This window comes from Anopheles arabiensis, chromosome 3 (assembly GCF_016920715.1).
Source record: "Anopheles arabiensis isolate DONGOLA chromosome 3, AaraD3, whole genome shotgun sequence".
NCBI classification, from domain to species: domain Eukaryota; kingdom Metazoa; phylum Arthropoda; class Insecta; order Diptera; family Culicidae; genus Anopheles; species Anopheles arabiensis.
In genome coordinates this window covers 62753589-62774491 of record NC_053518.1, presented here as the reverse complement: position 1 = coordinate 62774491, position 20903 = coordinate 62753589, and the positions used below count along the sequence as shown (strand labels likewise).

The 20903-nt window shown below is 46.2% G+C and overlaps 3 protein-coding genes across 4 annotated transcripts; 2 read left to right on the top strand and 1 right to left on the bottom strand.

Annotated features, from left to right (window-relative positions):
- Nucleotides 1-274: 274 nt before the first annotated feature.
- On the top strand, nucleotides 275-8858 carry LOC120899971 (flocculation protein FLO11-like). The gene is made up of 2 exons (XM_040306375.1): nucleotides 275-1611; nucleotides 6789-8858. The coding sequence occupies exons 1-2, from the start codon at nucleotides 1381-1383 to the stop codon at nucleotides 8688-8690; spliced, it is 2133 nt and encodes a 710-aa protein (XP_040162309.1). The 5' UTR covers nucleotides 275-1380; the 3' UTR covers nucleotides 8691-8858.
- Nucleotides 8804-13536, bottom strand: LOC120899970 (centrosomal protein of 131 kDa). Its single transcript, XM_040306374.1, has 6 exons — nucleotides 13387-13536; nucleotides 11011-13270; nucleotides 10662-10938; nucleotides 9509-10585; nucleotides 9135-9428; nucleotides 8804-9044 (listed from the first exon to the last, which is right to left on the bottom strand). Exons 1-6 carry the CDS (start codon nucleotides 13411-13413, stop codon nucleotides 8912-8914), a joined length of 4068 nt encoding a protein of 1355 aa, XP_040162308.1. The 5' UTR covers nucleotides 13414-13536; the 3' UTR covers nucleotides 8804-8911.
- A 1665-nt stretch (nucleotides 13537-15201) lies between these two features.
- Nucleotides 15202-20660, top strand: LOC120901921 (signal recognition particle receptor FtsY). 2 transcript variants are annotated; one of them, XM_040310285.1, is made up of 5 exons: nucleotides 15202-15582; nucleotides 16653-16664; nucleotides 19028-19269; nucleotides 19346-19555; nucleotides 19630-20660. In XM_040310285.1, exons 1-5 carry the CDS (start codon nucleotides 15564-15566, stop codon nucleotides 19714-19716), a joined length of 570 nt encoding a protein of 189 aa, XP_040166219.1. In that variant the 5' UTR covers nucleotides 15202-15563; the 3' UTR covers nucleotides 19717-20660. The 2 variants fall into 2 exon arrangements, with proteins under 2 accessions (XP_040166219.1, XP_040166220.1); XM_040310286.1 differs by lacking the exon at nucleotides 16653-16664 and having other exon boundaries at nucleotides 15205-15582.
- Nucleotides 20661-20903: the final 243 nt, after the last annotated feature.

Here is a 20903-nt window from a genome sequence, read left to right as displayed (position 1 = left end):
ACTGATGTTAAATTCAAAACAGATGATGAATCACCGACCTCCTCTTCGACGGAGCGGTTTCAAGTGAGGAGGAAATATGAGTCGACAGCGAACCCTTCCGGGGGTGCCACTGGATTGGCGGTGCTGCTGTTTGTTTGTCTCCCACATCAGAGACAGAGAGAGGCAAGGGAGCAAGCTTTAAACTATACGACCATTAGAGATTTTGCGCCGTCGACCCGCCGACTGAACAGGTTACTGCGGCGCGAGTCGACGGTACAGAGACGATTCAGCAGCCAGCGTGTCAGGTCGAAAAGTGGAGCTGCGAACGCGCACGTGTTGATTGTGCTTGTGAAAGGAAAGCTGTGCTGAGCCGGTTGTGTTGTGCCGTTTTATATTGTGGACGTACCAAAACGATTTAACGATCTTTTTTTCTTTGCTGTTGTTGCTGTCTGGTGTGATTGCTTTAGTTTTCGGGTGGATCGAGATCGAGCTTTAAGTTTATTTAACGGCCCAGGTTTTTTTTTCGGGGGGAACCTGCTGCTTTCGCTAATTTGTGTAACAAATGCTGTGTGCCACGGGTTGGTGGGAATTTCGTTTCTCCTTTGCCGGCGCGCATTTTCTCGCCCAGCTAACCCCCTCACTATCGGTGAGCCAGGTGATAGTAGGTGGAGCATTTTAACCGATCTGCAAGACTGGCCAGAGACTGTGTACGAAAACACAGCAAGACATGGAATGTTAAGCATGCTGCCCCGTGCACAGCCACTAGAAATTGTAAGCAGATAAAACAACATCACTGCGGTGCAAAAACAAGGGCGAAGAGAACTAAACAGTGTGATAAACATACGCAGCGGACAGCCATAAAGCGAAGCTCCTCACCCTCTTTTCTCCGTCATTCGAACTGCTTCGAAATCGAAAATCGGAACCCACCCACCCCTTACGCTGATAAGATAAGGGCGCTTATCTTAATGCGAATCCAATCTGCAAAGGGGAAAGAGTGCTAGTGTTAGTGGCTGTATGTAGTAGTAGAGGTAGTACCAGTTGTCATCGATTTCAGCGCTGGAAAGTACACGCACCACATCGGGGCAGTAGCGCGTTTAGTATCCAGACAGTGGCAGGACGGGTTAGTCGTCTCACGTTAAAGGTACCTTTGCTGTGCTGTGCGCGCTCGCACTTCAACCCGATATTGAACAGTCTGGGGGAAGGGTATTAAGATATCTGGTGCCCTTGGAAAGGGGCTAACAGAGGGTGTGTTTGTGTGTGACGTGGACATTCCTGTGAGACTTCCGCGTGAGAGGGTTAAGACCTTAGTGCAGTGCAGTAAGGTTCAAGTGCTGTGTGGCATAGGAGATCGTAATTTTGAAGTGATCTTGCAGACTGTCATAGTTAAAGTGTGGTGCGACCATGACTCCACCACCGCCGCCACCTCCACCAACACCGGGAGCTACGGTGCCGATCGCTCCACCAGTTGCACCCAACCTCACCGCATCCGTACCGGGGCCGCCGAGAGGTACACCCGTCGGTAATGGTGGCGATCATACCGATCAGCTGATGGCTGCCATTCGTAACGGGATCAATCTGAAGCCGGCCAAAACAAACGATCGCAGTACGGCCGCATTCATCAAGCAAGCTAACGTAAGTTTAGGGCACTGTAGTAACTAGAGTGGAAAGCTTAAAGGGTAGATCACTTATGATTCACATTCCCTAACACTGCTGCTTTAATCATCGAACTGCTCAATAGAGGGCGCACACGAGGTACGTGACACTCTCGAACCGGTGCAAATGGTTATCATCTCGTGCACGTTGTTCAGTTTAACTTCATATCCCTTCACACTTTGGGTCGTGGAATCGCTTTATTTTTTCTTCTCTCGATCACGTTTAATCGAGAGCTAGTTTCTGTTTGCACGTGTACGCTTTCGTTGGGAGGGAAATGGAAAGATTGTTTTCATACTTTTAACAACAACTTTGAGGTTCTTCAAAGGGGAAAAAGCGATAAAACGACAATAAATAAATACAGCCCAGGGTTGTTTTGGGAGGTGTAAATTTGCAGCGCCCAACCAAACCTAACCAATTCAATGTTTCAGGAGATTTCCTTTTTGGGGCTTATTTTTTGGCGGCCTGTTTTTATGACTTTTGTTTCACGTTGGCAAAAAACTTTAGCTTTACCACGTCCGATTTCTCGTTGGATGGCAAATTCCCCTTCGCTTTGTGTATTTGTGTGTGTGTGCGCGTTTGTTGTTTGAACAGTCGCGGATACGCTTACAATTTTTATTGCAACGATGCGCTTTCGTGATAAAATGCTAATAATCTTCCGACCGGACCTGAGAAAATCCTATTCCACAATCCCTTACGGGGTGAGGCTTCTTTTTTATTCTTTTTTCATTATCATTCGGCGCGGGCTGACGTCAACCGACTCGGATGCTCATCGCTTTGGTGGTGAGGTTAACTGGTTAGGGTGGACCGGAGCTGACGGAGGCTTTGTTTTGGAGCAACTTCCATGTGTACACAAGCAACCCCGGGGCAGGTTCGTCACTGTTGTCTTTGGAATGCATTATTAAGTGGGTTTTGGTTGATGTAGACTGAAAGTGTGTGTGTGTGTTTGTGCGCATGTATCGCGTCCCCCGGGCCAAGGATTGTCCATTCTCAACGCATGAACGCTTGGGGATCTCTCAGGAAGATATTGCGTTCTATAACTTCAAGGAACTGAAGTCAATCCGTAGACTTCCTATACAAGATATTTGTTTTTTTTATTCGTTATAATAATGCTAATAATGCATTCATATCTTATCTGGAAGATATTTGCCTATGGACGATAGCACTTAATGTCACTTATCATGATCGATTGTACTAAAAAATACTTCTATTCAGCACTGTCCAGAGTGTTTGAGATGATGAAGGCATATCTAATCAAAGTCTCTATAATCTTAATGATGATGTATTTATCATATGTCCTGAGCCAAACGTTTCAATCGAGGAATCTTCTCCAACTCAATTACAGATAAACCGTAGAACTTTACTTCCAACTTAACAAATAGTTTTACATGAAAGTTCTTCTCATTGATCCACATATACATAGAGGACATACATTATGTAGACTTTGTTCAAAGCCTCTTCATCAAATATGTTTAATTATTATTCTAGACATGCTTGTTGGGAACTTAATCTTGCTCGTGGTAACAAAAACTGTACAATATGTATTGTAATAAACTTGTTTATTCCATCAATTTTTCGCGGAACACGTCTGTTTACACTACGGAGCACAAGTGGTCCGTGAACTATAGGGTGAAGGATACGTATAGTGTGTAAGATCTAGAGCCCTTTTATACTTTAGGATTTCTACCGCTAGTGATCAGTCCGAACATGTAAGTGCAAATTGGACAAAGGATAAGAAAATTCTTCTCAAAGAGAATGAACAATTATTAAACGTATCTTTCTAAAGCATCTAAGTCAGTAAGTTTGAACACAGCAGAAAATTCTTGGCTTTTTTTCAAAAGACTTTAACAAAGTAGCTAAGAATACGTTGGATCATCAGGAGGACAGCCATGAACCGAGCTACACGGAGAACGGTTGCCAACCTGGTCATGTTAGCACGACGTCCTCAACCGTGAGCGACTCATGTACGAAAGGAAGAAGAAGTAGAAACGTAACGGCACATACACCTCGGTCTTATGATTTTACGACGGTCAAATTCCTTTACCTTGCTTGGTGTGGGGGCGCTGTATTTTGCTCTTATTATTGTTTGAGGAATTCCGTCTTATCGTGCGCTGGCGGCTTGTTTTAAAAGCACCAACCCGATAAGGAGAGTTGCGCACGGGGCAAATTATAGATCGCTACCATTCACACAAGGTTGAACCTCCCGTTAAATACTACTCTGCTGCGGTGATCTGTGAAGAGATGTCTGTTTGCAAAACATAACCAAGTATTCCCCCTTCCAGGCCTCAATTAGCTGCTCGCAATAGTTCCAGCGAATCTCTCGCAACGTGTGATGTCGTGAGATTAAAGTCACTTAGTACCCTGAGACACGACGATAGGTTTAGATTGGTCTAGATTAGCAAGCTGTTAGCATTACAGGTGTTGAAGTGGATCCAATGTGGAGGTGCGAAAATGAAAGTTTCCCACTTGAAACTGTGAACCGAGTTCCCATCCGCTCCGAAGGTGGTGGACCATCCCGCCGTCGCGAAACCGACGCTTGCAACAATGCACCGAACCGTGGGGCTACCGTGGGAAAACAAAACGGGCACCGGGGCATGGGGATGGGCGTGGTGGGCATGGGAATCTAGCGTCGCTACTGCTTGCATTACATGCAAAATGTAACATTGTGTTGGGGCCAACAACGATGCACGCAACGCCGGCGTCCGGCGGGGTAGGAATTGCACGTGCAAAACAAAGAAAGCAATGGTCCGATTTAAGGCGGTTTCCGGAAGCGGTGGCGTTGAATGGGCAGAGGTCCGCCTCCGAAGGCCAGCTCATGCAACTCGATTGCATCTGCTTTCCCGGCTGTTGTCGTGAATGGAGAGCTTTCGTAAGGTGGGGCTGCCTTTTGTTTTGCGATGGACATCCCTGGCCCTGGTTTCTAATCTGCCGCTGGGTCACAATCGATGGTAATGGAATCGTTTCGTTACCTCTGTCTACGGGGTTGAGATGCTGTAAGCTGCTGGTACCTTAAGAGGACAATGATCATTTGTGTCTGAGAGGTAATGGAGCAGCTTTTATAATGCGGAAGATTTCTTCGAGTCATGAATAATATTAATATTATAGATTTAATGATTTTACAATGAAACGTACTTTGCGGTTATTGTTACCTTGTACATTTTTATTGCTACGTTTATTACCCGGTGTCAGAAGCCTCCAGTGGTGTAATGGTATATGCATACAAAATCCCACAAAGCTGGATACGGTTCGATTCCCATTTGGACCGTGCTTTCATACACAGAACGTACAAGTTTGTGGCCATAAAAACTTTACATAGAGCTTCAAACCCATTAAGGTTTGTTGTATCGACCATCGACCTGGGAAAGACCCACAACGCGACAGACGAAAAAGGGGCGTCCAAGGGGCTTATGTGTGTGTTATGTGTGTCGTGTCCAACCTTCCTTCCCCCAAATTGGCTCCGAAAATGCATGATTTTTTTTTTGCAATAATGATCGATTAATCGCAAATTTCGGACACAATCAGCGCGCAAATATATAGCTTAACACCGACAAATCCTACCCAGCAGTAGTAACTGCGGTACCGCAATGACGCACGCCAACTTACGCAAGGGTGTGTGTGTATGTGTATTTATGTGTGCAGTTGTTGAGAGTGGGGTAGCCGACAAATCATCTTCAATTAGTAACGGCCAGAAATCGAACATTGTCGCCTTGTAGATAAAGCCGATCGAAATGGACTGATAAAATGCCTTTCAGCACACCTCCATACACATACCTAAGTGTGCCCAGCGGTACAACAGCAGAATGTAGAGGAGTCTAAAAGCAGAGCAAAAGCTTTGGCGATGGCTGTTCAAAGTACGGCTTGGGTTTCTGCAACTGTTTCTCAATGAAATAAATGGTTTCAAGTTGGTTGGTAAGTGAGTAAAAGTGAATCATCCTCACCGTGTTGATTGTTCTTTTAAGTCTCGCTATCCGACGGGCTTATTCGACTTGTGTTATATCGTTCATTACGCCAGTGCAGTTGTGGCGCATTCGTTTGCACAGCTTGACTAATTTAGTACACATGCCGCTGGCGGCTATTGATGACAAATGGTGCGTTCCATGTGATGGCCTAGAACGTGTTATTTCGGTGTGAATGTGTTTTACAATTCTAACGAGCAGAGGAAATAGCGTAGCATGAAGTCACCAATGCTTCAATGATATCAGCTGTTTCAAGCCATTCTGAGAATGGTTGAAATTTTGAAGAAAATATTCGAAGTGTTTGGGAGTATGCATTTCATTTTGAATGAATGATGAGACTGAATTAAATCATGTTGGTATTAACTGATAAAATGGCGAATATACGATGAATTAATAAACAAGTGAAGGAATGGAACGGGTGTAGGATGAATTCCTAAGTAGATCACGGTGCGTGCTAAAATAAGAATAGAAAGCCCGTAGGCTGTCATGACAGCTTAAATCGTAAGCCATAGCACAAGTAGCAGTATTTAGAAGCCACTTCAAATACATCAATCATCCTCGCAAGTGTATAAAATGTACACAAATTCCTGTGGACATTGATAAATTAAAGCAAATTATGGCCCTAAGCGACCACTCCTGCTAAAGTGTGTAGTGGGAGAGCGTGAGAGAATTTTTTTTTATTCAGGAGGGACGGTTTTGCCGTATTGCTTATGCATGAGAGAAGTTAAAGGAACATAAAATTAAATAATCGTAAGAGCCCGTTCTGTCTAGTTATTGCTAGATTTGGATGGGATCATTACTATTTTAGAATAAGGATATATTTAGGAACAACTCAAATTTGGGATCAAGAGAGTATCGTGATGTGTTCCTAGACTGTAGTAGGTTCGAACTCAATTCCTGGACCTCGAACCTCGTAGAGAAAAATAGCTTCATGATCAGTGATCGTGATGATGGCAAACTTTGCGACCGAAAGAGCCAGGTGAAGAGCCAAATAGCTAAACCAAGCAAAGAGCCGCATGCGGCTCGCATGCCGTACTTTGCCGATCGCTGGTCTACAAGATCAGTGCTAGATCAATTCGCCTGTGAGATGTCTGGCTTGCAGTTTATCATATCTCCAATGCGTTACGCAGCCCTAATAATTATAAAAATAATTTGAAAAATACAGCAACAATTCATTAACACATTGTTTTTTCACTATTTTAGGGTGTACTTGATGATAATGACGAACCTGCGCCATCCGTTCCGTACGACAAATCTACCTCCATAGACGAGATGAAGGATGCGCTTCAGGCCGAGCTACGCAACACACTCAAGCGTAAGATCAAAAAGCAAGATCTCGAGGAAGGCGACTGTCGGAAGAATGAGGAAATTGAACGATCGATCGAACTAACGCGCAATGAGGTACAGCTGAAACTGAACGGTCCATCTCCAACGCCCGATATGCCCAAGGTTGACAATCCATTGAAAACGATCGTTGATCTCGTCGACAAGGAGCGTGGCATTGCTCCGGTGAAGCAACCGAGCCCAGTACTGGGTGTACAGAAGAAAGCTGTCTCAGTACCATCTACACCGACAGTGCAGCCAGTTGTCAACGGAACTTCCACACTGCGGAAAGTGTCGGCAACGCAACTCCCGAATCACAATGGAACAACGACTGTTATTCAAATTCAAAATGCACCGTCACGGAACGTTGCTACAGCGGCAGTTTCCACGCCAGTCACAAAACCAGCGATCACGTCGATGAATGGTAACTCCGTTAAACCAGTCAATGGTGAGGTAAAAGAGCAACAAAGTCCAACACCAGTTCCGGTCGGTAAAGTGATCTCAAACGGGTCTTCTACTGCGGCTAGTCCACAAGGTTCTCTCTTATCAGCCAGCGTAACGTCTAAAGCTGGTGCTAGTCAAACGGATTCGCCGATAAAGGTAACTCCTGGACGTATTAATGTGGCCCCGTCTAGTCCTGCAAAGCTGGCAAATGGAAGTATTCCGACGGGTAGTTCTGTGTCGAACGGAATTGCATTCAAAATTAACAGCTTCCAACCGAAATCACCTCCAACAAGCTCTACAAATCAAGATCCAGCTAAGATAACGAACGGAAATTCCTACTCAAACACACTTCCAAGGGCAAATGGAGTATCGAGTTCGAAGGCCACTCCCAAAACATCGATTGGAGCAATTCCGACTACGTACACTAGCACCGTAAAAGTGTCCATCGGAAGTTTTGGAGATAGTTTGCGTGGAGCCAGCGGTAATCCAAATGCGGGACTACGATACGGCAATCCTACCAAGTCCTACGAACCACTTACCATCGATACGACATCAAACGGGGGAGCAAGCACCGCCAATTCGTCGCCAACCACTCCGAAAGAACTGCTGTCGCCACAGGTACGAAGTGGTGCCGCTTCGATACGGCCGTCACAGATTCGAACCCTTACCAAGGCGGGCAGTGTCGTCAGTCACACGGACATCCTGGAGACGGCCAAACCGGTCAACAAGCTGCCTGTAACCTTGGTCGAACCGGCCCCCGTACTGACTGCTGCTGCTGCCGTATCACCCCCACCGAAGGTGCCAAGCGCCAACAACACGGCGCCTCTTCCTTCACCATCACCCGCCAAAGTGGAGCGTACTCCGTTGTTTGAGAAGGCTAACAAAGAGCCACCGAAAAGTTCATTGAATCGGTGGGCTGACAGTAGTAGTAGTAGTGGCAATAGTTCAGTTTCCGGCGGTACAGCACGCAAACTGTTGCTCACACACGGACGACCCAACTTTACGATCAAACGATCCAACTCACGGCAAGGGTTCGATGTGGATGTGGCAGACTCGAAAACCGATTCCGCCAAGCCGGTCTTTCGCATTCTGACAGACTTGGAGAAGATGGAACAGCAGGCAGATGAGGGTAACCAAACCGTAGTGACCGGTCCATCGCAACAAGCGTACGTTTCCTTTGCGAAGGATCTTGCGAACGCACCAAACAACCATCCGGATGTAGTAGTGGTAACGAAAACCAGCTCGAGTACGGCCCCGACCGATCCGTTCCTAGCGAACCTGAAGGACATTAAGATTGACATTAGCGAGATGAAGATAGTGAATGCGAAAAATTCGTAGATTATTGAAGAGATTTTTAGAGACAATTGACAACCCTGGGACTTGTAGGTTAGACATAGGACGGAAAAAGAGGAATTTTCCAATAGTGTTGTTAAGGTAAACTGTACACAATGTTTCGTCTAATGTTATTACATATAAAATAAATAAATATTCCAAATCGTAAGCGTACACCAAGCCCTACTAAATGCGATGGGATCTACTCAGTTTTTGTCGGATATATCCTATTTTGTACAGTAATCCATACGCTGCTGTCGTATGATCGCGTCCTGCTTCAAGCAACGTTCCTTCAGCCCGGCAATCTCCTTCTGAAGGGCCGCTATAGTGTTGTCCTTCTTTTCAATTGCCTGTTGCACTCTAGAATACGGATTTGGATAGAGGAATTTTTTAAATCATTAGCAATCATTAGCATGATTTTTCAGCAGAGTTGTCCACTAAAGCACATACCTGAAATAGATCCGTTCTATCTCCCGTTCCCGCTCGCGCTGCATGTTCGCCATATCCTTCTGCACCTCCCGGCGTGCCTCATCGCGCATCGTTTCCTTCTCCTGTAGCAAATCATCGCACAGCTTCTTGGCGTGATTGAGCTGTATTTCGGTCTGCTTGGCCGTCGCCTTCATGTTCTGCAGTGTTGCCTCCGCCTCGGCCAGCTTAACGCGCGCATCCTGATACTTTTGCTTCATCAGTGCTTCGGACGCTTCCGCTTCCTTCTGCTCCACTTCATGCTTTTCTTTTAGGCGACTAAAACATCAAACAGAAATTATAAGTAAAAATATGCTTCAAATATACGTTATCGCTCATCTCCAGAGGACCATAATTACCTCATTTTGGCATCAAATTCCTGTTGATATTTTTGCGTTTCCGCATCAACCTTCGCCACGATGCGATCGATTTGCTGATCCCGTTCCGTGCGGCATTGCGACCGTATCTCGTTTTCTCGCTGCTCCAACTCTACCTTCGACTTCCGCTCGTGCTCCCGCTTCCAGATAGCAAAGTCGGACTCGTACTGCTTCTGCAGCTTCTCCAGCTCGTCCTGATGCTTCGCCTCCCTTTGCTTCAGCATCTGCACGTACTCTTTCTGGGCAAAGTCGAGATTTTTCGTATTTTCGCGCTTTAGATCCTCCAGCTGCGATTCGGCGTACTGCGCCTTGCGGGCTGCCTCCTTCTGGAGCCGTTCCTTTTCTAGATCAAACTCGCTGAGCAAGTGCTGTCGCTGCTGCTCGAAGATGTTGCGCTCCTCGGTTACCTGCCGATCGAACCGTTCTAGCAACGCTTGCCGTTCGCGTTCCAGCGTAGATTCCCGCTCCTTCACCAGCCCTTGCCGTACGTCGGCCTCCTTCTGTTCGTACTGTAGCTTCAGCTCCTCGAGCGCACACATCATCTCGTCCTTATGCTGGCGCTTTAGCTCACCGATTTCTTTCTGGTGCGTTGCCGTCATCTTGTTTATCTCCAGCTCTAGCCCCTTCACGGTAAGCTCTTTGATCTTTTTCGTGTTTTCCCGCACCCACTTCTCGCGGCGAATCTTCTCGGCGGCCAGGGCCGTGTCGCGGGCACGCTCCAGCTCCGTCTTGAGCCGATGCTCCCAGCTTTGGTTTTGCGAGTCGAGCCGCCGGGTTAGCTGCGTCACCTTGTCGCACAGGCCCGACTTATCCTTGATCAGCTGATCGATAAACTCCTGATGCCGTCCGATGATGTCTTCGTAGTGCTTTTTCTGCTCCTTCAGCTTCCCCTGCAGGGCACACTTTTCCGTGCGGATTGCTTTCGCCTTGTCCGCCCGCACCGTGGCGATGTGGTTTTTCGACAGCTGCATCGCGTTGCTTAGTTCGTTGGCGCGCAGCGACAGTTTGATCACTCTCCGAGCCAGCTGATGCGGTGGAAGCTCTAGCAGATCGTTCATTCTGTTTAGTGCATAGAAGAAAGAGCAAAGGTTTTGTTAGCTATAAATGAACTATTTTCTGGCAGAGGTACGCTCACTTCGGTATGGCTTCAATATAGTCCGGTTCGGCAGCAAAATCCAGCTCGGAGCGGTCCGACTCTGAGGGTAGCACACCCGCAGAACCGGCAGCTCCTTTGAATGCACTCTTTTCACATTTCAGCTCGACCTGATCGAGGTAAGAGAAAAGGTCCTTTACCTTGCCTTTGGCCGGTTGGTCCGACGGTTCACCCTCACAGCCGGAGCTGACCTGCGAATCGGTGCAGTCCAATATGTTGCTCAATCTGTACTCCACTTCATTCTTGAGTGCTTGGAAATCTGTACCGCGAGAAATAGTGGGAACCTCGATTAGTTAGAATGCATACAAATAGGCCAACAGCCCTGACATACCTGACTTTTGTTTGGCACTTCCGCTTACGATCGAATCATCGTCATAGTTCGACTGAACACTACTACCGATCTCCTCCGGCTGTTCCGATTTCGCTCTCGGCACACTCTCAAAGCTAACACCATAGCCCGTAGGTCCATCGGTCGATTCCGGCATCCCCAAGGTAGAACCACTCTCAGTAACAGTACACTTCCGCTGCTGCTCCTCCCCAGCCACATCGTCCAGCACTGGCCCATCCGGGACGGCCGGGAACGTATCCTCATTACACGACATCCAGCTCACCACTTTATCCATGTGAAACTCGGATATGTTGCTTTCCTCTCGGCACAGGCCTGCCGAGAACTTGCCCGAACCAGCACTTCCCCCGTTCGAGCCCGTTCCGACGCTGTTGTTTTGCTTTTTCGCATTACGCAAAATGGACTTGTGCGCATCGGCCGACTTTGGCTTCTCCTTGCCGCCTTTCTTCAACGACAGTGAGTTCTTCGAATGTCCCGACTTGCTTCCGGTAGTGCTGCTGCTGCCACTTCCACTCGCCAAACTGCTCGCACTGGCGCTCACAATGTTCTGTTCCTTTACCTTGAAGTAATTCTTGATCACTGGATTCGAGCTACTATCTAGCCGGTTCTTTTCCGTGTTTGAAGACTTCGCCTTGCCGGACGGTAGTACGACTCCCGATGCGAACTGTTTGTCCTTTGGGGCACTTTTCGTACATTCGTTGTTTAAGTTGTGCTGGATCGTGTCCTCTTTTTCGTCCATTGATCCGCCCAGGCCGGGTAAGCTGAGTCGGTTTGGCTGTCGTCTCGCTGGCGATTGCTCGGTGATTATTTCATTGATACACTCATAGTACTCATTGATGATGTTCTTCTCCAGCAGCGTGCCACGGCAGGCAGTGGGACGGTCCAGTTCAGCATCCGTGTCCTCGGTCGTGCTCTCGATCGCTTTCGTGGATACTGAGTTGACGAACAGATCTTCGGGCGTGTCGGAGGGCGTAAAACACTTCGGATCGTACGGTTTCGATGGTACAGAAACATCTCCCACGGAAATACGCAGCTCCATGTCGTGGCGTCGGTTAAGATCCGCAATCTCCTTCTTGTACTCTTCAATGATTTGGTTCGACTCTCGCACATCACAAACGGGCGATGGGGAAGAGGCCGTTCCTACTGTTGCCCTACGGCTTTCCAAGGTAGACTTGGCCGTATCGTCACATTTCGTCTCATAGCCAGAGCTGGCTGTAAGATCTTCCTCAAACTTCACACTACCAAATCGCACCGACACTTCCTCCATCAAGGAATCTTCCTGAAACAGCCGCTCGTCGTACATCGCGCTGCTGGAGGAGAATGGTTTCTTACTGTTCGTGTCTTTCATCTTGCTCGGTTGCTTCGATTTCGCTTCCTTGGTGCTGGTGGCGAACTCATTCTCCTCGAAATCACTGTAATCGATCTCGTACGGTTCGTTGGAGCTGAACGAAACCCTTCCGGGTAGATCAATCTTACGGTACTGTGAAGATTTTTCCGGCGATGTGTTGTTCTTCTTCGCACCGCCGCAGGAGCTAATTTCGATCGCTTTCCGGTTGAGTGGTAATGCGACCATAGGCAGCGGTGGAGATCGTTTCTTTTCCTCGCGGGTACTTCCACCCGCCCCCTTTCCCCTCCAGATGCCTTCCAATTCGGCCTCGTTGTTTGACTCCTGCGTGTCATCCATCTCGTCCATCGTGCTGTCCGCTTCGTCTCGATCGGGATCTTCCTCCTCGGTACTGTCGCGTCTCCTTCGGCGACGATCGACGTTAGTCTTCTGTTTGCTTCGTTTAGTAGCAGTCCCGCTTCCCGTACGCTTCCGCGGTCTGGTGTTCGCCACCGGTCGTGTACTACTCTCTATTGCTTGCGTTTGCGATCGCTTGTGCTGGCGTATGCGTTCCGCGCTACTGCAGGACGAGCCACGTGTTGATGTCGGTGGCACAGACCTGGCTAGTGTTCGCGATTCCCAGTACCGTGGAATCGGTTCGGCCAGTAGGCTTTTCAGTAACAGGCTGGATGAGGATGTACTGCGCTGGTGAAACGGTGACGTTGCTTGGTGGGGTATGTCCACTGTACTTCCGCTTGAAGATGGCCGCTTCCGGTAGTGGTACTGCGTGCTGTCTGCCGACAGTGGACGCCTTGGGTGCGGTCCGGCCGCCGAGCAGGGTCGGGTAGGGTGTTGCAAAGCGGACCCTGGCCGCTCTCGGTATTGGTTTGTGGTGGTCTTCTCGCGCGTTGCTAGGCTAATCTGTCAGCGAGTGAAAAGATGGGGGGGGCGGGTCACATCAAATGTCACTTTCGAATCTTCTAGCCCTGACCTACCCTGTGGTTGGGGAGTAAACGGTAAACTACACTGAAACTTACCTGCGAACCATACAAACTCAATTCCATACTGCTGCAGCAAAACCTTCACTACGCTTTTTCACAAACAAGCATTGTTTTGAAGGAAGTTTTCACTCATGAAATTCACAATTTCTTTCCACGATTTTGCAGGACGCACCATACGCTTCAAGACTGCTACAAAACTTCAAATGTTTTGTTGTTGAATAAGTGTAAATATGGCAACCGTTAGCTATGGCAAGAAACTGCTGCCAATGGCAACCAGGACACAGGGCGACAAGGGACGCGTTGCCATGGAGCCTAGGGGAAGGCAAAACAAACAGAAAAACAAAGATGCAGCGAGACCACGTGCTCGGGAGTGCACCTGAGTGGTGGAGGCGCTCTTTAATGTTATTGTTGATCGCGAGCAGATGTAGGGCAACGACACAATGTAGAGGAATTCACGCATGTAACGCAATTTACAGTGCTGTATAGGATTGTGGCAATTCATGCGTGACCTTGTAATAGATTTTATTACCGAAATATGAATGTCGCTCAATAGGAGGAAATAACTCAACTTAGTCATGACGAAGTTCAAGCAACTCAATGTTTTAAAATGATTTTTTTGTTTATATTTTATATGTAAAATTAATAATATCTTATACACATAGTTTTATTTCAGTAGGTTATTTCATAGTTTTATTAACAATAATTTGGCAGTTTCAATACCTGTGGATAATTGAACAAAATAATGAAAATGAAGCCTAAAGTTTTGTTTGATTACACCTAAGCTAACATTTTATTAATTCCAGTATAAACTACACATGAATTTAGAGTACCACCAGGGCGGTTAAACGCCTGAAACTATGCAATATGAAAAAATAGATTTTAATGTTTATTAGTCATGGAAATATTTAAGAATAGCTTCAGATCACTATTAAAATAGTTACAACCGAATGAAATTAAATATTTAAAGCACACAAATTCGTAAGTGCAATTCTGCTTAAATCCGGACTACATCTATTTGTTGTTTTGTTTAAATAAAATAAGATGGATTGGCTGTGTTCATATTTAAAAAAAATAATAAAAAATAATTCCCAGCAACCGCAGTTTTGTACAACTTTAAAAAAAAAAAAATCGTCACACATTTTGCTTCACTATCGACCGCATACTAGACCGTTACCTAACCATACGAGAGGAGACATCGCTAAATTGAGAGAGAAAAGGGAGAATGAGAAAGAAAACTGCAGCGCTGAGAGGAAACCAGAAGGCTGTCGTATACACCAACCGCTGCATGCAAATAAATGCGCAATAGAAATTGTTTTGAATTACTTGACTTAAAAATCAAAACTCCTTTTTATTCATTCAATAATTATTAAACTCTGTAGTGGAAATAAATAAATGAAACAAACTAAAGAAATGGGACGTGAGTTAGGCCAAGACTGAAATTTCGCTTGATGGAAGGAATGTATGCTAGCGCCATCTATCGAGGACTAGCTGTAACATAGGAATAGTGTTCTCTGCTTTCGATGGATTTTAAATCACGATTTGAGTACAGAAAAAATGTTTAAAAATATTGCAATTATAAAACGTAGAGAATAACAATTGTATTATCCCACTAGAGAACGATATCACTTTAAGATTATTTAAAATCATTTTTCTTTGCCTGCAATGTTAGTTCTAAACGATGCAAAGGGAAATGGGTGGGGGTGGGGGAGGGGTTGAAATTGAGAGAGAACGTGTAAACAACAACATTCCCCCATTCCATCCAACCATCCAACCAATCTTCTCAGAGAGCGTATTTCCGTATATGTTCGTTGCTGCCTGCTACAAACACGCCTCGTGCGCATTTGCCAAGAGAAACATCGACCAGGCGCATTATTTCGTTGACATAGCTCGCGTAGTGAAGACGTACATTGTCCCGGCGACAGAGAGTTCCCGTGTGTTACTTCCACCATCCCTTCGTTTCACAACCATCCCCGGAAAGCGAAACCAGTTCCGGTAGAATAACGACGAACCTGCAACCTGCATCTCCAACCTCTTTCCGTCCTCGACTTCTGGTGCACTTTTAGAAAAAAGCGTGTAAATTCGGGCAGCTGTTTGAGTTGTGTATTGCGCGCGTGTGTGTGTGTTTGCCCATCCAACCAGGCACAGTTCAAGGCCAACCGTTTTCCACTTGATTTTTCCTCCGAAACGACGCTAACCAGCGAAGCGGCCAAAAGATGTTCAGTGGAATCACTGGTAAGTAGTTACGAACGAGTAAGGAAAGAAGACAGTGAAAGGGTGAATTCTGTTTAAGGGTGCATTGCTGGAAAAGACTCCAATATGGAGATGAAAATAGTTACATCCATCCCGCTAAACCGCACCATCGCGCAAACGTGCGCGTGAAACCGCATCACCTCCACAATTCCACTCCAGTTGACTATTACGCATCAAGTTTTATCCCTCCTCACGCATCACCCTTACACGGCAGTGAGCACAGACATTCGAATGCTTTAATTCTAGTCCACACCCCTTCCCAGTCAACGCACGAACATTCTCAAACGTTCTTGCTCTTCTGCTGCTGCTGCTGCGTCCTTCATGCAGAAGGAAGCACCATTTGCATGTTTTGTCACCACACAGGTTTCATTATCAACAAAAAAAGACACTTAATGTTCCCGTAGCATTTGAATTTTAATCGGTTTTGATTACGTTTTTTGTTTGTTTTTTGGAGGTAATTCTTGCCTCGTCTTCTCCCCAGACCCATAAGAGTGGTTGGGGTTGTTTTGTGTTATTTTCTTTTTTTATTATTCGTTTGCCCTCCCTCTTTCCGATCCCGGTCGGAGACATATGATGCGCCAGTGTGGCGCGTCCGATCGGAATTCCAATCATGCGCGGCTTCGTTCGCCGTTACGGTTGGGAGGAAAAGATGCGCTGTTCCCTCCAGTCCCTCGCCCACCCATCCACCCATCTTCGCAGCGGGTCAAGTAGTTTCGTGGCCCCCCACATTGGTTGGTGGGCGCTACCATTTGTTTTGGCCTTTGGGGTGCCCCTCACCGTAATGAAGTAATTGTGTTCGAAGAAGCAGTGGTCCCCGCTATAATTTGATTAAATCGTGTTCTAATTTATTTAGATTTCTCGTACAAGCCGTTATCAAGGTGTAGAAGAATGTCTTCGTTTTCGTTCTTTTTTTCGTAGACTTTTTGTAAACATGTTTTGTTTGAAATTTGTTTTGATTTGAAAAGATCACGTGCACAACACATGATCAGTAACCTTCATATGTGTATTTATAATATTTTAAAACCATCCTTTCCCTTTACTGGACGCTGCAGGTGGAGCAAAGTGTAAGTGTAAAATGTTGAACCTCTCCCTAAGACTTATCGTTAAACAATCTCTCTTACGCTGAGGTCAAAGGGTTTATATACGGTGTGACCTAACCAGGGTATCAAGGAGAAACTGTAGTAGACTGATCGATAAAAGTGTAAGGTCCGTCGTCGCATCAGCAGCAGTGCGCCAGTGGAATGCGCTGGAATGCGATGACGAATGATAAATGGTTACATTAAATTGTGCAGACATTAGGTCTGCGGTACTGAATCATCTGCAAAATTTGCGGTGTTCACCGTACGATTCAAATGGCATTGAATACTAATGTAGGAGGATGGTATGAATTAGTTTTAAACGATTTAAACGACGATGACGTACAATGGAAAACGATTTCTGTGAAACACCGTTTTTTATGATAGTTATTGAAGTCCCAGGGAGCATTCCAACGTTTGTAGTTCACCCATTTCTTTGCACTCTAATCGTCTGTGGATCGAAATGAACGGCAATAAACGTTCCACACGTTAGAGAGAAAGAGCAAACTGAGACCAAAACCGGCACGTTTCACAAATTAAGATATAATCGGGCAAACGAATGAGGCTAAAACAATTCACCAACACCACAGCCCGTGTCACACATCATTCTGTGCTTTATAATAGTGGTTGTTGATGTTGGATGGAGGTCACCCACCATTGCGGTTTTTTAAAATCCGTCCATCAACAAAAGAGGAAGTCCGATGTGACATCAACATTCCTTTTCCTTCTCGATTTTGCCATTCTCGTTCGACCGGTAAAGGACACTGCGGATATTGAGCAAAACATACATCTTCCGGTGTAGACATCGAGCAAACCGCCAGCACTATAAGGCGAACATTGCTCTACTTGCAAAGGTGATGCATTTTATCACAATCTTGCAACTGCAAATGCACTTTATCACATTTCTTTCAAGCAAACATTGCATACACCCCTTACTAGCAGCAGGGTTTTGTTGATCCAATATAATCCGCGAGTGTGCGGATGGGCACAGCTTGATGAGGCAGATGATTTCTTGGTTTAAAAATAGCTCTTCTGCTGTATCTTCTGGTTGCGGCGAGAATCGAGAAAATCACTTCCGAGATACGCGGTAGCGAAAGACGGAGATTTCGGAAAACAGTTCGTAACATCTGAGGGAGGTCGCAGAAAAGCTAGAGTAAAAAATATAGAACTACATTAAACATTTATAGCCCTCTAAAACCACAAGGACACCAGCACACCAGGGGCTGCGGTGGATGGGGAAAATCTTGCGACGTTGAAGTGCTTTTCGCTCTGGAACAGTTTAAAGAGGGTAGCAGTAGCAGTTTACAACCATTTTTTAGCTCCTAACGTGCATTCGCGTAACCACAAAAAGGAGAGTCAGCAGTAGTACCGCCGCGCGATCGATTTCCATTTTGCCCCGCTTGCATGACATCATCCGATGAGCGGGGGTCGGTCGTGTTGCTGCTTACGGCAACACCACCACAGCGGATTCGACCAAAAACGGTAACTCGGTTTGAGATCCCAAGAAATAAGTATAATTTTGTACATTTTTTCATAACAATCGAAACGATATGCCAATGTAAATTTAAAGAACCCACTACCGTACTGTATCGATCGTACCGGACCTCGCCCTACAGATCGATACAGTGACTTGGCCTGGATACTTTTGGAAGCATTTGACGGACGGACGGTCACGCACCGAGAACGTGTTTTGGATGAAATTAATTCAAAATCAAAAACTAAATCCCCATTTGAAACACGCGGCCCAAAAGTTTTGTAAGCCAATCGACGCCAAAACCAGACCTCCCCCACAATGTAATAGTACCATCTCTCATCTGTGCCATCTCAAAAAACATCACACTCAAGTATTATGATACGTTTGAATGATCCCCGGTGCTGGTCGGTGTGGTCGTCGCAGCAATTTTCAACATTCTCGCTGCTCTGACCTTGGCTGCGCGCCGGCGGTCTGTGTCTCTCACCGCGGTGGAGGCCTCCCCATCGATGACATCAGCCCTCGGGCACGGATGGGAGAGACTAACAGCACACGGTCCCGTGGCATGCCACACCGTGCATGTATCTGACTAGCATCAACTTAATGCTAGTGGTATGAAAAGTGATGCAAAAAAAGGAACAAGAAAATGAGAAACATTTTAAATCACTCACTGTACTGTGGTGTCGATCATCACACATACGTCTGATCGATCGGGCGCGTTTTGTAAACATGGAAATATTGAAGCCCGAACGGCGGTTACTCATGGCGACAATCAAGCAAGCTGGTGGCGTTGTTTGGGTTCCTCTTAAAGTGCTAACAATCACATCGTGTTCTTATCGATCGCCTCTTTCCCTTTCCCACTTTCTAAAACGCTAATTAGCCTCGTTGAAGAACCTCGGCAGCAAGGCCGAAGGGCTGTTCGATAAGAAGAAGAAGGAGGCGCAAGATCTGGCCAACGAGAAGGTACAGGCCGCCAGCAGCATGGCCGAGGAGCAGGCGAAGAAAACGCAAGAATCCTTCAGCAAGACCAAATCCGACGCGGAAGCATTGGCATCGTCGGCTGCAGGAGAGATTGATGCCACCAAGCAGCAGGCTACAGCTGCTGCTGAGACAACGTCGCAGGTATGTGTCGTTTGTTGTTCTGTAGTTATGGAAATAAAAATGAATAAATTGCTTTTTCTTTACGATCTCTCCACAGGCGGCCGGAACGTTGATGGACCATGCCAAACAGGCGGCCGAAAATGCCATCGCCCAGAGCGCCGTCGCCGTGGAGCAAGCCGTCGAGGAGCAGATGAAGGTGGCCGAACAGAAGGTGGACGAGGGTATGAAGCGGGCCAGCGAAGAGGTCGACCGGAAGCTACAGGAAGCGAACCGTGTGGCCGATGAGAAGCGGGGCGAACTGGAGCAGGTAGGAAAAGGGTTCCTTTTTTAAGGGTTGCTCAGTTCTAGGAACTCATCAATTCCGTTTATCGATCCTTACAGAAAGTGACCGATGTTGCCACGAAGGCCCAGGAATCGGCTACCGCCAGTGCTGCCGGGCTGCTGGGCAAGCTGAACCTGGGCAAGTAAGCCGTGCCGTAACGAAGGTCGATGGCCAGAATCTCCAAGCATGCAACAAGATATGAAAGTGATGATGCTTCTGCACCAGGCGAACGGGAAGAGTAATGCCGCTTTCGCTGTCGTGTCCTAGTCGGTGTGCACAGTACACGCTTCGCGATTTCGCCATCTCGAAATGCCCGTGCAACGTGATGATATTAAGCTTTTCGTTTGAAAGATTTTGTATTTTTTTTTATTATTATTTTTTTTGTTTGTTTATTCTTCTTTACAACTATAATTAATGTACAATTAGCATGCTGCAGCACCGGATGTCTAGAAGATGAAGTCACACAAATAACAGTTGCGATCACGCGTTCGCTGTGATTATTGCTGCCTCGTACAAACAAACCACCCATATACCAATGAAAATGATTGCCTTACGCCGATGCCGAGGGGGGATCCGATAACCGTTCAACCGGAAATGGTAAAACTCCCCGCATCGGTGCTGCACAAGAACAATAGAACCGGAATGCTCAACGGCACAACAAATAGCAAAGCAACGTAATGCCTAATATGTGATGCCTTATCGTGCCGCGTTGAATGTTTGCTTGATGGCTACAAAAATACAGCATCATGTCACAATCATTCTACTACTACTCGATGCAGTACAGCAGCCAGTGTATTAGATGTAGGCACTGCAGCAATGCAGCACTTTCTGAATAGTTTTCCACCAATCGATGTCGGTGAATTTTAATGAAGCAAAAAGAAAGTAGTGTTTAACGTTTAACAGTTTAGTTTGTAAGTTCGCTCGAGAAGCAAAGCAAACAAATATCATTTCGGTGTGCATAAATTCGACCGATTTCAATTTGGTTCAAAACATTTTCCCTTTATTTTTTGTGTGTAACAACCTCCAAAGATTGATGGAAATTGCTTTTTATACTGTAGTGGCAAATAAATAGACCGATATACAAACCAAATCTGGAGCTTTCTTTTGTGGACATTGTTCTTTTTAACGGCTGTTGACCAATTGCGAATTCTTGTTGGCGCGGCACTGGAGAAATAATCTACAAAAAAATCCTATTTTGAAATTGAAAATAACGTGCGTTTATGTTTAGCACGCGTGCAATAAATGGGCTACTTTCGCGCACAAGATTTTGAACGCTGATGCACTATGGGTGGTTAAAACAAAAAAGCGAGTAAAATGTTCTACTTATTGGACC

Coding starts and splice junctions, on each gene's coding strand:
- LOC120899971 (XM_040306375.1), top strand. CDS start 1,381: ATGACTCCACCACCGCCGCCACCTCCACCAACACCGGGAGCTACGGTG. Junction 1,612..6,788: donor CATTCATCAAGCAAGCTAAC/GTAAGTTTAGGG, acceptor TCACTATTTTAG/GGTGTACTTGATGATAATGA.
- LOC120899970 (XM_040306374.1), bottom strand. CDS start 13,413: ATGGAATTGAGTTTGTATGGTTCGCAG. Junction 13,271..13,386: donor TGAGTTTGTATGGTTCGCAG/GTAAGTTTCAGT, acceptor ACTCGCTGACAG/ATTAGCCTAGCAACGCGCGA. Junction 9,429..9,508: donor GAATTTGATGCCAAAATGAG/GTAATTATGGTC, acceptor TTGATGTTTTAG/TCGCCTAAAAGAAAAGCATG.
- LOC120901921 (XM_040310285.1), top strand. Junction 19,270..19,345: donor CTGCTGAGACAACGTCGCAG/GTATGTGTCGTT, acceptor ATCTCTCCACAG/GCGGCCGGAACGTTGATGGA. Junction 19,556..19,629: donor AGCGGGGCGAACTGGAGCAG/GTAGGAAAAGGG, acceptor CGATCCTTACAG/AAAGTGACCGATGTTGCCAC.